General features: G+C 43.4%; 1 protein-coding gene across 1 annotated transcript; it reads left to right on the forward strand.

Moving 5' to 3' along the window:
- The first annotated feature begins 12,378 nt into the window (after positions 1-12,378).
- LOC103003891 (lymphocyte antigen 6E-like) lies at positions 12,379-12,907 on the forward strand. Its single transcript, XM_057550438.1, has one exon. It carries the CDS (start codon positions 12,398-12,400, stop codon positions 12,905-12,907), a length of 510 nt encoding a protein of 169 aa, XP_057406421.1. The 5' UTR covers positions 12,379-12,397.
- Positions 12,908-13,077: the final 170 nt, after the last annotated feature.

Raw genomic sequence — 13,077 nt, forward strand, 5'->3', positions numbered from 1 at the left:
TATGCTATCCCAAATCACATTCTGTTCGTCATCATGGGGATCGCTTTGTTCACCCCATTTACGATTTTTCCAGTGTCCCCTTGTGTTGGTTTAGAAATCCATGGAGCACCCGAAGAATAGTCTATTGGGTTCAGCTGGTACATCTACTAAATGAGGCTGTGACACCTTGTTTTTATTTAGGACTCCCTTTTCCTTACTTCATCAAAGATGCTTTTGAGTTTCTAGAAAGTGAGGGTGATTTCAGCTATAAACGAGAAACTACATTACTGATCTGCACTAATCACACTGATCCCTGGTTAAAAGAGAGCCATGCAGAGATTCTCTTCCAACGATTTTGTAGCCTGTGCCCCAGAAGGATCCTTCCTTGTGTGTCATTAGGAAAATGTACCATGGGCATATATTGCCTATGGAACAAACGGACAGAAGCCAATGTCTATTAGGGATTCCTACTACTCCTTTTTCAATCTACAATACATCAGAAACTGCTCATTGGACTAATTCCCTCCAGCTGTATCCTTCCGAGTTGCTGGAGTCCTCCCTGGGACATTCCTGACAGTTATTTCTTTGGATGTACTCTTCTTCCATGGTGGGGTGTAGTACAGCCCACCTTAGGAATTTGCCAAAAACCTTGGGAATCATTGCTAATAAGACTGCTTCTTTTCTTGCTAGTTTACAAAAGTCTTTAAATTCTCTAAGGTTGTGCTTGATAAATCACATTGCATTAGGTTATAGGCTTGCTGAGCAGGGAGGGGTCTGAATGGTAACAAGTTCCACATGCTGCATACCTGTATTAATTCTTTCTCTGGTATAGAGATTCATATTGGCAGAATTCAACAGCCGACTATTACGACAGATTTCAGACCATCAAAATGGAACTCACTGGGGAGACTGGTTTTCTGGACTGTTTTCCTGGGTCCCACAAAGGGTCCAGTCAATATTTTCAGGCATCTTTTAGCTTGGCCTGTCCCTTTTACTAATTGTTGTTCTTGTCTACCTCCAACTCAATGTCATTAAATGCGAGTTAAGATGTTGCTCAAAAACCACAGATCAGAGTGCAAGAGTGATGATGATACCTAACATAGGAATATTTTCAATTTCAGGTTGATCAATTTCATTCCGCAGTCACCCCTTCATCACCCCATTCAGAAGGAAGTAGCCACTTCCCACTAGATTGTGGAATGGTATTGACAGTGGAGAATTGTAACAGAAGAATAAAACTAACACCACCTTGAAACTGCCTCCCTCATTCTTTAGCCTATGTATTTACTTTAGCCCTGCAGGTCAAGAGTTAAACATTAGGGAAATGTTGCTTGTACCTAAATTGCTCATTAAGTTCCCTTAAGAAAGTTCCCATGCCAGGTCCCCAATTAGTTACGGATAAAATTTGTAGTTAAGTTTGCTTTCAGCCTAGAAACCTTGTGAATAAGCAGAGATAAGAGTGGTAAAGTAAAAACAACTGCTAACAATTGATTACAGCTAGCAACTTGAAGTTTTGCAGGAGCCTTATGATCTGGTCCAAGTGAGCAAACAGAAGAGCAAAGAATATTATGCTTTCCTTAAAGGCCAGGTGTCTCCAAGAAGTTTGCAACCAACCTTTACCCTTTAATCTTAAACCCTTCTGCTTCCCCTTTTCCATCAGCATAAAAGGAGCCTGAATTCTACCCCAAATTAAGAAGGTTCTTTAGGACATTTGTCTGCCACCTTCTTGGTCTGCTGGCTTTCTGAATAAAGTTGCTGTTCCTTGCCCCAAAACCTTCTCTCTCAAGTTATTGGCCTGTGGTACAGTGAAAAATTTGAGCTTAGACTTGGTAACAGACCCATCCTGTATTCACACCGAGGCCTCACTTTCATTCCCCCACCTTCTCACTGGCTGGTTTTACTTCTGTCATTTTCACCCTCTTAGGTATTTCCCTGCCTACCTTCAATGCCCTCACTAAACTTCCATTCTGGTTTATTCTTCCTTGGGTATCTTAATTTAGCCTTCATTTCTTAATTTTATCTTTCCTCACTTTCCTGAGTTCAATTAAAAAAAATTTCTCGCTGCTTTTTCCATTTCTGTTCTTAATCTTTGAACTTCTGGTTATAGGTGGGTAATCCTATCTTCAACTGCTCCTGTTACCGAACTAGCTTTGCCTTGCCTGACATGCAGCAAGCCAAACGCTAAGATGCTAAGGTTTCCAGCAGTTTCTTCCCAAGACAGCCCACAAAAGAACAAACCCACACCACCAGAAGGCAAGGGGCTGGGGTATTTATAGGATGACCAATAAAGAAGCAGGGTGGTGAGGTGGGGGGGGTGGGGCATCCGGGGGCAGGTGATTGGAAAAAGGTGCCGGAATCATTCTGCACAGGCAAACTAAGCTATGAGCCTCTGCAGGTTGGAAAGGTCACCAAGCAGCCATGTGTGCATGCTCAGCTAGAGTGTGGGTGGTCCTAACCAGCCTTAATGTGCTCTGCTGAACTAGATGCAGCTGAGACTCCAGGTTCCTGGGCAATAACTCAGGCAAACATCTTCTTGTTCAGGCTACCTGCTGCTTGGAGGACATGAAAGTGTTCAAATGACCTTGATTAGTGAAGGCAGGTGAAATGGATTTAACCCACTTTCCCTTGTTGGGTTATTTAATTCTGTTTGGAGTGTAGACATATTTTTCTGACTCATGATATTTTTGGGGGGGCGGGCAGAGGGTGAGATATGGGGGGTTTCCTCTATTCTATGAGTTTTACTTTTCCCTTGTTCATTTTCCTGATGTCGTGGTGTTTCACAATATACCCAACTTCATGGTATCCTTTCCCATTGTTCTAGCAAATGGAGACACATAGTTTTCTGCTTAGTTTTCATCTTGGGGTGGTTCTGAGTCCTCTTATTTTGTGATTCTCTTAAGTTTTGCAGGACTCGAAGTTTCACCCCTTTTCTTTTTTCCCTCGCTACCCAAGTGCCAGAGAACCCTTCTTTCTAACTTTTTACTTTTTTTTTCCCCCCCTGGAAGCTATACATTTGGAAGAGGATCCCTTTAAAACACATGCCAGGTGATTTTAAGGGAGTTGTGAGTACTTGGAAACCTTCCTGCAGGCCTGCTCAGGTCTGCTCAGGGGCTTCTTCTTCTGGGGGTCCCTCCACCTTCCCCCAAGCCCCCACTCCTTCCCCTGCCACTGGCCCCTCCTGCGTCCTCCTAGCAGTTTTTCTGGTCCTCCTCCTCCAGGACACGGAGGGGAGGGACTGGAGTGTGTGAAATAATTTCAGAAAATCAAAAGGCAGAAAATGCAGCAGAGTCACATGGTTCCTACTGCATCCTGGTGAGCGTGGACTTCCTGGCACACATATATTTGAAGTGACTTTGCATTCATCTGCTTTTTGATTTTCTGAAACTGTTTCATCAAAGAAAATGATAATAAACATTGTTCCGTAGGTGCCCAACATTTGCTGCATGATGAGAATTTTAAAAAAAATAAACTGAGTTAAAATTTTGAGGTGATATATTTCTAATGCACAATATTTGGAGACCAGACCTATCTCTTAAATTCCAGACAGATTTATCCAACTCTATTTCCACCATCTCTGGGATATCCTACAGATATTTTGTGTTTAATCCTGGCATCCACACCTACCTGCACGGGCACTAGGCAAGGGACAAAACCAGGATTATTCCAGAAAGAGTAAGAAGCAGCACAGCATGGTATAAAAAGCATAATGCTTTTGGCCAGACAGACCTGGGTTCTCTCTCATTCTCTCTATCTCCACACCCTCCCTTTTTTTTTTAGTTTGAGAAAGAAAAAGTGAACTCCTGGATCCATACTTTCTTTTGTTGAAAATGAAGAAAATATTCCCTTTGCTTATCTTGGTGATTAAATAAAATTCTATATTTAAAGCATGCAATAGAGAACTTGAAATAGAGTTATGAAGTAAAGAGAACTATTAGTCAATAAATATCTAACATGAAAAATTATGCTGTTTTAAATTGTGTTCCTGTTTTCGGGTAACAGAATCTTAGTTCCTGAGCTTGGGCTGGGATGTTCTAGTCCTCTCCTATTTCCATCTTCATCCCACAAAATGTTTTATAGCTGATTTAACTAATCCAACATGTCACCTTTCCCAGCTCCACCAGCTGTATCTTTAAGACATTTGGTCCCTCTTTGGACAATTTGGCAGAAAAGGCTTTCATTGGCATTCTTGACTCGTCTATGATTTTTTGCTTCCTAAAGGTAAATCATGAATTTCATATCTTCGTCCAGGAGCTGCTGATACCAGTAAATGTAACTGTGTTCTTTCACTGGGCTGCATCTCAGTGTTGCCTGCTGTACTTTGCCCCTGACCAGGTGTCTTGGGTTTCGGGTAATGCGAACATTCGTGGGACCTCAGAGCAGAAGAGATTGCATGAGACAGAGTCTTAATAGTAGAGGAAGTGAGTACCTTACAATGAAGCAACCCAAGGGGAGCTCTCAAAAATCTTTGAAGTCTCCTGCATTCATTTAAAAATTCACAGGAATTTTGTTTTATACTCCATAATGCAATTATGTCTTTTTGTATGAATGTCAATACCTTTCAGAAAATCTCTGGGCAACATGGCGGTCCAGGGCATATTTGAGACACAGCTACAGAGCCACAGATAAAGCCGAGTGATACTGACCCATCAGCCCAGAACTGATGGAGAACTCCGGTTATCCCAGGAGCCGATAACCCCCCAGCACAGTAGTCTGCTGCCTGTGGCAGGGTTGGGCAGGAATAGGAGCCTGCAGGCAGGACCAGGAAGGGTGTTTACTGCATCAGCTCGTGGAGCTAGATCTCAAAGCTGCCTTTTATGAGGCAGATCTTCCTGTGAGGTCACCATTTCCAGTGGATCCTATTGTCTCTAGAACTAATCTTGTACATCAGTTGAATGGAACCTCTTTTTTTCTTAACTATGCACACAACCTGGTTTAGAATGTGTCAGTATGGGGCATAGTGTTCAGAGATGAGTACCTTCATTATTGGTCCTTAGCTTCTGAAACAGTTTGTACCGCTTCCCTCTCCACTTTTTCTTATCTTTCATTCCTTTATTTTCTTTCATTGGCTTGTATCATCTTTCCATTTTCTGTTACTGAGTAGAGGTAGTGAGTAGAGGTGACCACATGTGATATTTAGGTACACATATTGAGAGACAGGGAAGTGGAGACCAGGATTTCTGGCAAAAAAATTAGAGATAGGAAATGATTTGACTCACTTTCCTTCTTGTCTCCACCTCAGCTAAGCAATGGTTTCAAGCATCTTGAGGGGACATTATTTTATGGTTTATAATTCACTCTTCTCATCTTTTGTTATTCTACTTGAATTTTTGATGTAATTCAAAGAACAGTTGTTAGAGAAACCATAAACTCTCCCTCTCAAACCTTTTGTCCCCTGTTTCTATTTATTTGTATTATTCTCTTCAATCATGAATGGAATACCTATGTGTGAGGGCTCTTCCTTCTTTCCATTCTTCTTTCCTTCTTTCCTACCCTGTGGTAGTAAATGAAAATTATATGAAAGGAAGTTGCAAAGAGGAATAAGGCACAATCCCACCCTATTAGAACGTACAGGCTCCCTGGAGGAGATGTAACCTGTACATCTAGGATGCTTCAAGGCTTCAAATAATAAATAAGATCATGGTAAATTTTAGTGTCCAAATAACCATGGCTTAAGGCCTCCTTTTATTAATTTCAAGATCCTAGGGCCTCCTTCAAAGGGTCTCTGTTATTTGGGGAGGTATTCAGTAGGCTTACCCAAATGTACACTTCAATCAGAACTCAGCTGCCATCACCACTTAATCAGCTCAGTTATTTCTCCTGGAAATACTCCAAATTGTTCATGAGTGCTATTGACGAAAATGCCCATCACTGAACACACACAACTAGCCTGAATGGACTCTTCCTGGGTGCTGTCAGACCCAGAATCCTCAGGCTGCTCTAGGGCGGTGGGTGAATGGGTTATCTCCCCATCATCTCTGAGGTGTTCTTGTTACTTAGGGTCCAAAGCAACTCTGCTTACGTGCAGAATCTCACCAAGCAACTTGTGAATGTTTCCATCAGCTGCCGGTGATCAGTCTTCCGTCTTTCTGGGTTTAAGCCCAATCAAGCGGGTAAGATAAGGAGCAGGTGCCTTAGCATTCCTTTTCACTCCCTCCTGTTCACTACTGCATGTTCCAAACCCAAACTTGTCGTTCTGGTCTTAGTTACCAATCAAACATCGGGATGAGTTATCCATAGATTTAAGCAGTAAACTGTGTGTTGGAATAGGAAGCGTTAAAGAGCACTGGTCCTGATGTTCTGGTGGGAGTGACGGTGATAAACTGGTGGAGGCTGACAGCTCTGATGTCTCAACTCCGCAGCTCAAAAGGCTGTGGGACAATTGCTATAATGTATGTAATTGCCTTTGGCACCTGAAACTTACCTGGTCAAAGCTTCACTTTCAGACCTTCAAACTTGGCTCTTTTGACAAAATAGCAGGTACTTCCCCTCCACCACAAGCACACAAAGGGCTAAAGATTCATTTCAAAGGCTAAAACCTCAGAAGACAGCCCTCACTTTTTTCCCTCATTCCCTCTCGTTTGAAGCCCTGATAATGTGCCCCTACTCTTCAATTGAGGGAACATTTCTTAACAGGGTCCAAGTTGACTAAACTACAGACAGGTGGATAATAAAAATTAATTTGGGAAATACTGAGTAAGTTTAGGAGATAAGTCGGGCATAAAATATCATTTAATTTCCCTTATCTGTCTCCAAGCATGTCAATTATTGGCTTAAACACTTTGCCAAACACTTTTGGATTTCCTTTCCATTGTTATTAGTATTATAAACTTCAAAGTTGCTAAGAGACTAGCTTTTAATTGCTCTCATCATTAAAAAGAAACAATAATTATGTGATGTGATAGAGGTGTTAGCGTGACACTACAGTGTTATAACTACAGTAGCCATATTGTAATATATAAATGTATCAAATCAACACCTTGTATATCTTATACAATCTTATATGTTAATCACACCTCAGTTTAAACACAGTTTTATTGAGGTTTAACTGACGTACAAATAAACTGCACACACTTAAAAAAGTTTCACATAGGTATGCAAATGTGGAACCATAACCACAATTAAGATAGTGAACTTATCCATCACCTCAAAAGGTTTCTCTGTGTCATGTTGTAATCCTTCCCTCCCAACCCTTCCCACCTGTGCCATCCCTAGGCAATCACTGGTCTGCTTTCTGTCAATATAGATGTGTTTACATTTTCTGGATTTTCATATAAATAGAAAAATATATTGATAGTATGTATTCATCTGCATCTGGCTTATTTCCATCATCGTAATCATTTTGAGATCCATCTATATTACTATAATCATCAATAGTTGGTTAATTTTTTAGGCCACCTAAAGAGTGCATTTACTGAGAAGCTTGTAAAATGTTTTATACTTTTAGCAGATTGACAAGTTCATCAGTAAAGCTGACACACAATACAAAGTAGACAACACATTCTCCTATTCACAATGATATCTCTTGAAAACATACTCTTTTTCTCTGAAATTCAAGCTAGAATATTTGAATCTTTTTAGGTTGAGTGATGTGCAACCATCACTACCATGTAGTTCTAGAACATTATCGTCACCCTAAAAACAATCCTGTACCAATTAGAAGTCACTCCCTGTTCATTCTTCCCTGGAGCCCATGGCGACCATTTGATACTGCCCTCTGCTGGGGAAGGTGGGGGGAGGAAAAGCTGATGTGTGCCTTTACATGGATGTGTGTGCATATGTGTGCATGTGTGTGCATGTGTGTGTGTGTTAGCCTTGAAATGTGGAACAGCAGTGGGTGAGGCCACTGGTCATGAAAAAAGGAAAAAGATAGGTTTTGTTTTGTTTTTTTCATTATAAGGATATCCATGTGGATACATCAAATGTACCTCAATTTCAAAATGATCCAAACTGAATTTCTTCACTGAATGTTCTCTTTCATCTCTGCTCCCTAGATGTGTCGATCATCTTGTTATTCTTGAAACCTAAGGGTCATCTTTGTCTCTTTATTTTCCTTCACCTCTTACAACAGATAAGTGTTAAAATTCTGTCCGTTCTCCACCTCAAGAATCCATTCTCCTCTTTTTGAACTAGGCCCCGTTCTTGGGCAGTCCTCAAGAGCCCAAATTTAGCAAAAATCCTGCTAAGTCAGTTAGCCAGAATCTCCCACCTTCAATATCTGGCTACCCTTAATATCTGACTTAATTCCTCATCTCCCCCTGCCCCCCAGATGATGTCTGATCATCCTGGCTTGCCTTCAGCAAGAACTCAGGTAGCTCAGTTTAGCCAGAAGCCCTCTTAGTGTTTCCTGGTGTTTCCTCTTAGTAAATCTCCATCTACTGACCCCCTCCACCTCCCTGCTCCTTGGCTATAAATTTCCACTTTTCCTTTTTTATTTGAGTTGAGCCCAATCTGTCTCCCCTACTACAAAACCCCGTTGCTGTAGTTCCACTGAATAAAGTCTGCCTTTTCATTTTAATAAGTGTCTGAGTAAAATTTTCTGTAACACAATTCACTGAGATAATAAACAGTTTGCCTTTCACAGAGAGATGCTGCAGTTTGTGTCATGATCTACAATGGCCATATAATTTGTTGTCCAAAACGAACCCTTTAATATGTGAAATAGGGTACTCTTAATAATGATGCCAGGACAACAGGCCTGAATCAGGGTCGCTATGTAAATCAGAGTGTTTGATCTCCTTACATGGTCGACTTTCTGACACGCTCCTTTACTGCCAACTGGCAGCAGTTGGGGAGACTTCAGGAAATATATACTAGTTTCTGTGACAGGAACACGTTTCAAGTCAGCATCCATGTTGAGGCACGTAGCGATGTCCTATAATGCCCCTTCCAAGCAGATGTTCTCTGGATTGGTGTTGTCTACCTGTATAATTATGCTCAGTTATTGTCAGATGGTCATGTCATGTCTTCCCCAGCAATCCCTGTGGTCACGGGTGTGGGGAAAAAATGGAGATATACCCTGAGTCAAAAAATCATAGTCATGTCGGATCTTGGAGATCCAACAGATAAATGGATCTTGCAAATAAATGGTGCAAGTCTCTAATTTGAAAGAGAACACTGAGTCTCAGGGAGTTGAGGGCATCTGCCGACGTCTTACAGCTTAAAATAAAAAAGGCAGAATTGCGATTAGGAAGCAGGTTTCCTGAATTCCTAATGTGTCTGTGGATCTGGAGCCTATGAGAGAGAAGGGAGGAGTTGAGGGGTTGAAATCATAGAGTATAAATTCATGCTTCCCTGGGCAGCTGTACCAGGATGTGAGATTTGAATTTCCTACATAATCTCTGAGTGGGGTGTTACTAATCAGTTTCTCTGTCTTCCTTCCTCTCCAGAAGACTGTCGTTGCTCTTCCCTCAGTTATTCCTATTTAACCATTTTAAAGGACCGTCGGTCTTGGAGGGGCCAGACCTGAGATAACAGGACTATTATAAACCCCTGGTAGTCTGCATTCTGCGGTTCCACGTAGAGGTCATCACCTCCGGAGGGTACGTTGATGGAGAAAGAGTTTGCAGGGCAGTTGTCTTTGACGTAAACTCAGAAGGAATTTCTTAGCATTTTTGAGATATCAACCTCAGCTATCTGGTCTCTCTGTACTTGAATCTGGCTGGGGGCGGGGAGGGGTCTTTATTCCTAAACTCGCAATTCACAGACTGCCTAATTCTGCATTACTTTTAGGAATTTCAGAAGCCCGGGCCCCAAAGCATGCCCATCATGATCATTTAAGAGATGGTTTATGGTCCGGCTTCCTACCGGCAGCAGCTGGAGCAATCAAGCTGCTGCTTCTGAGGCAGGAGGACGGGGAATCGCCTTTTCACACGTCTTCCTAGAGCTCAGGGGGAGGAGAGAAACCAGGGACCTCGCACACTGGAAGAAACTGACTCCGCCACGCGGCGCCGCCCATGCCGCCGCGGCACAGAGATGCACAGCCGAGTCCCCAGCTCCGCGGGATGGAGCTTCAGGGTGGAATAGGTGTCATTGGGTCTTTCAGCTGAGAATCGTTCCTTGGGCATCCTGACTCAGCTGCGGTGGTTTGGGAATGAAAGGATATCAGAAACTCCATTTCCAGCCCCAGATTTTGTTGATACCAGTAAACAAATAGGTGACCAGAAATTGGATCACATCTGAGACTCACCCCTTGTCCTATCTCTCTGCTCCAGTGGATGGGGTCTGACTGACTCCAGGGACTGCATGTCCTGTGGGAGGAGATGGAGGCATCGAGAGTGGTCCTACAGTAGCTCCAGGAAAACATCTTCTACACAAGGTCTCATGCACTCCTGAGCTCCCCTAGGAGGCAGGGGTCACCCAGTAGAGGAGCTGGTGTCCATGGCAGGGTCGGGGCAGGATGAGCTTTCCCAGCAATGGTTTCTGAGGCACAGCAGCCAAGAGGAATGGAGGTTCTGGGCTCCCCTGACAACACCCACAGACTCAGGGGTACCTTCTGCAGGAGATGGGGAATCCTTGGTCCAGATGTTCGGTGTCTCGTTTATTTTGTTACATGGATGGTGTAAACAGGCCCCAAACCCACTTGAGGGCTCTTAGGGAAGTTGAAGTTTAAGGAAAACATAAGAGGAAGTGGAAAAGGGAAAAGAAGAGAGTGAAAATAGAGCAAGAAGAAAACGATAGAGCTCTACACAAGTTTGCAATTCTATCGATCTTAGAAAGTTCTCTTGGCAGAAGTTCTCAACGTTTCACATGAACAAAAATCACCAGGGACTAGGCAAAATTATATGCATTCCTATAACCCTCTTCCAGAAATTCTGTCTCTGTCCTAGAATTTACCTGTTTAACCTAACACTCAGGTGAGGCAAGTTGTCTCAGATCACATTTTACAATTTTTTTGAGTAGAGATTCTTAATAGGCTAAACTAACAAAAACAGAGCACTTAATGCATTAAATTACATTAAAATGTAAGTAGAACAAGAAGAATTATCCTGGGAAAGAGAATATTTACTGGATAAATTTAGGTTCTGAGAATTGCATTAAAAGAAAAGGATCAATAGGAAATGAGAAACCTAATTGAAGACGATGTAAATGAAGCTGAGAGAAATTTCCAGGGCTTAGGGTATAGTCAGTACTGTCAAATGCTTCAAAGAAATCAGGCAGGCAGAGAAACAGAAATGTCTTTTTTCCAGCATGTATATAATTTTAATGTTTAGGAGAATAGTTTCATAAGAATGGAAATATTCCCCTAAAAAGCTGAAGATAGCATTCAAAGGAGTGACTCTTTTGCAACAAAAGCAAAGGTGTTCGTGATCAAGAGTAAGACTGGATTTGGAGAGGAACACAAATGACAATATGGGGCACTTATTTTTGAGCTTCTGTTTCAAGGGGTCAGAATGAAATTTTGCCTGAGAAAAGAAGAATTATATCTGGACTTCTGGGAGTAAAGCAACTGGGTTCATCTTATACTGAAATAAGAGCAGATGTGACTAGAAAGAGTGCATAAAAAAGCCTCGTGGTAGGTGGTGTAGAAATGACCAGTTTTGTGAAAGGAATGGATCATCAAATTTTAACAGAGGGATTTTGAATTCTCTATCTGCTCTATGTCATGGCAATGACCTCCCTAGGTCCTCTCACTTACACTGATGTGGAATGTATTGTCCCTCATTACACTTTGGATCAGATACCTGAGGATTCTTCAACTGTCTGAATATCAGTTTTCAGTTGTCTGCGCATCAGGTATTTTTCCACTGAGAACATATTAATCTGTCTCCTCCCTCAACTCCATAGAAACAAATTAGTGACTGTGGGGTCTGACATGGTTACACTTAAAATTAACGTGCTTTTTGTGTTACCTGGATTTCACTCCTTAAAAAGAAAGTAACCAGTGTTTTCGCTTGGTCTGACATTATTCTAAAGACTAAGGATTTGATCCCTTCTCTAATTCTTTCTCTTTTCCTATCCAGCAAATGCATTGATTATCCTTCACACCTCATGTGTGACAGACATCTCTTGGGTGACCCGGCTCCTAATTATAGAATTCCTCTCTTTGGAATCCTTGATCCATAAGGCCAAAGTGACAGACCCTCAGCTGCCATGTTGTTCAAAATAACTCAACTCATTTGACCAATGTACTTTCCAAAGCATGTTTCTGAGTAAAACAGGATCTTATTTCCCCCCTATTTTCTGGATTTGGAATCTAGCATGAGAGAAGGTTGGTTCTTCTCAATGTGGCTGGAGGGCTGCCATCTGAATCTAGAATCATCTGCTACTATGAAATCTAAGAAATAGAGGAAAGGGGGCAGGCTTGCCTGCACGGCCGGGCTGGGGACCTGCGTCCCCCGGCGAGCAAGGCTGACTCCTTCGGCTTCATGAGACCCCAGGCTTCGTGAGACCCCAAGCCGGGACGCCAGACCCCTCCAGAATGAAGGTCTTCCTGCCTGTGCTGCTGGCTGTCCTCCTGGGTGTGGAGCGAGCCCACTCCCTGGTGTGCTTCTCTTGCGTGAATAAGAACAGCAGCTGGTACTGCCTGAAGCCCACCGTCCGCTCCGATACGGACAGCTACTGTGTGACCATCTCTGCATCCGCTGGCATCGGGAACGTGGTGGACTTGGGCTACACCCTGAACAAGGGCTGCTCCCCGATCTGCCCCATCCCGAGCGTCAACCTCTGCGCGGCGTCCGTGGGCAGCCGCTGCTGCCAGAGCTTCCCGTGCAACGTCAGTGCGGCCGACGGCGGGCTGCGGGCCAGCGTCACCGTGCTGGGCCTCGGGCTCCCGCTCAGCCTGCTGTCGGCTCTGCTGCGATTTGGCCCCCAACCGCCGAGACCCTGTGCCCAGCCCAGACTCCCAAAGCTCAGGAAGAAAGGAAAGCCCAGCCCCTCCGAGACCCAAGAGGATCTCGAAGCCTCCTCCTCTGATTCCTCACCCTGCTGAGCCCACCCTCTAGGCCCTGGGGCCCCCTAGGTCCCCCTGCCCTCTGCACCCACACCCCTGCCAGCTACCCTTACTTCCCGGTCAGCCTTCCAGGGGGAACCTGGGAACGGAGCCTGAGGGTCCTGGAGTCAGAACTGAGTCCCAGGGACGTGCTGGGAGGGACACGTGGT

This window comes from Balaenoptera acutorostrata, chromosome 7, assembly GCF_949987535.1.
Source record: "Balaenoptera acutorostrata chromosome 7, mBalAcu1.1, whole genome shotgun sequence".
In the NCBI taxonomy this organism is placed as follows: Eukaryota; Metazoa; Chordata; class Mammalia; order Artiodactyla; family Balaenopteridae; genus Balaenoptera; species Balaenoptera acutorostrata.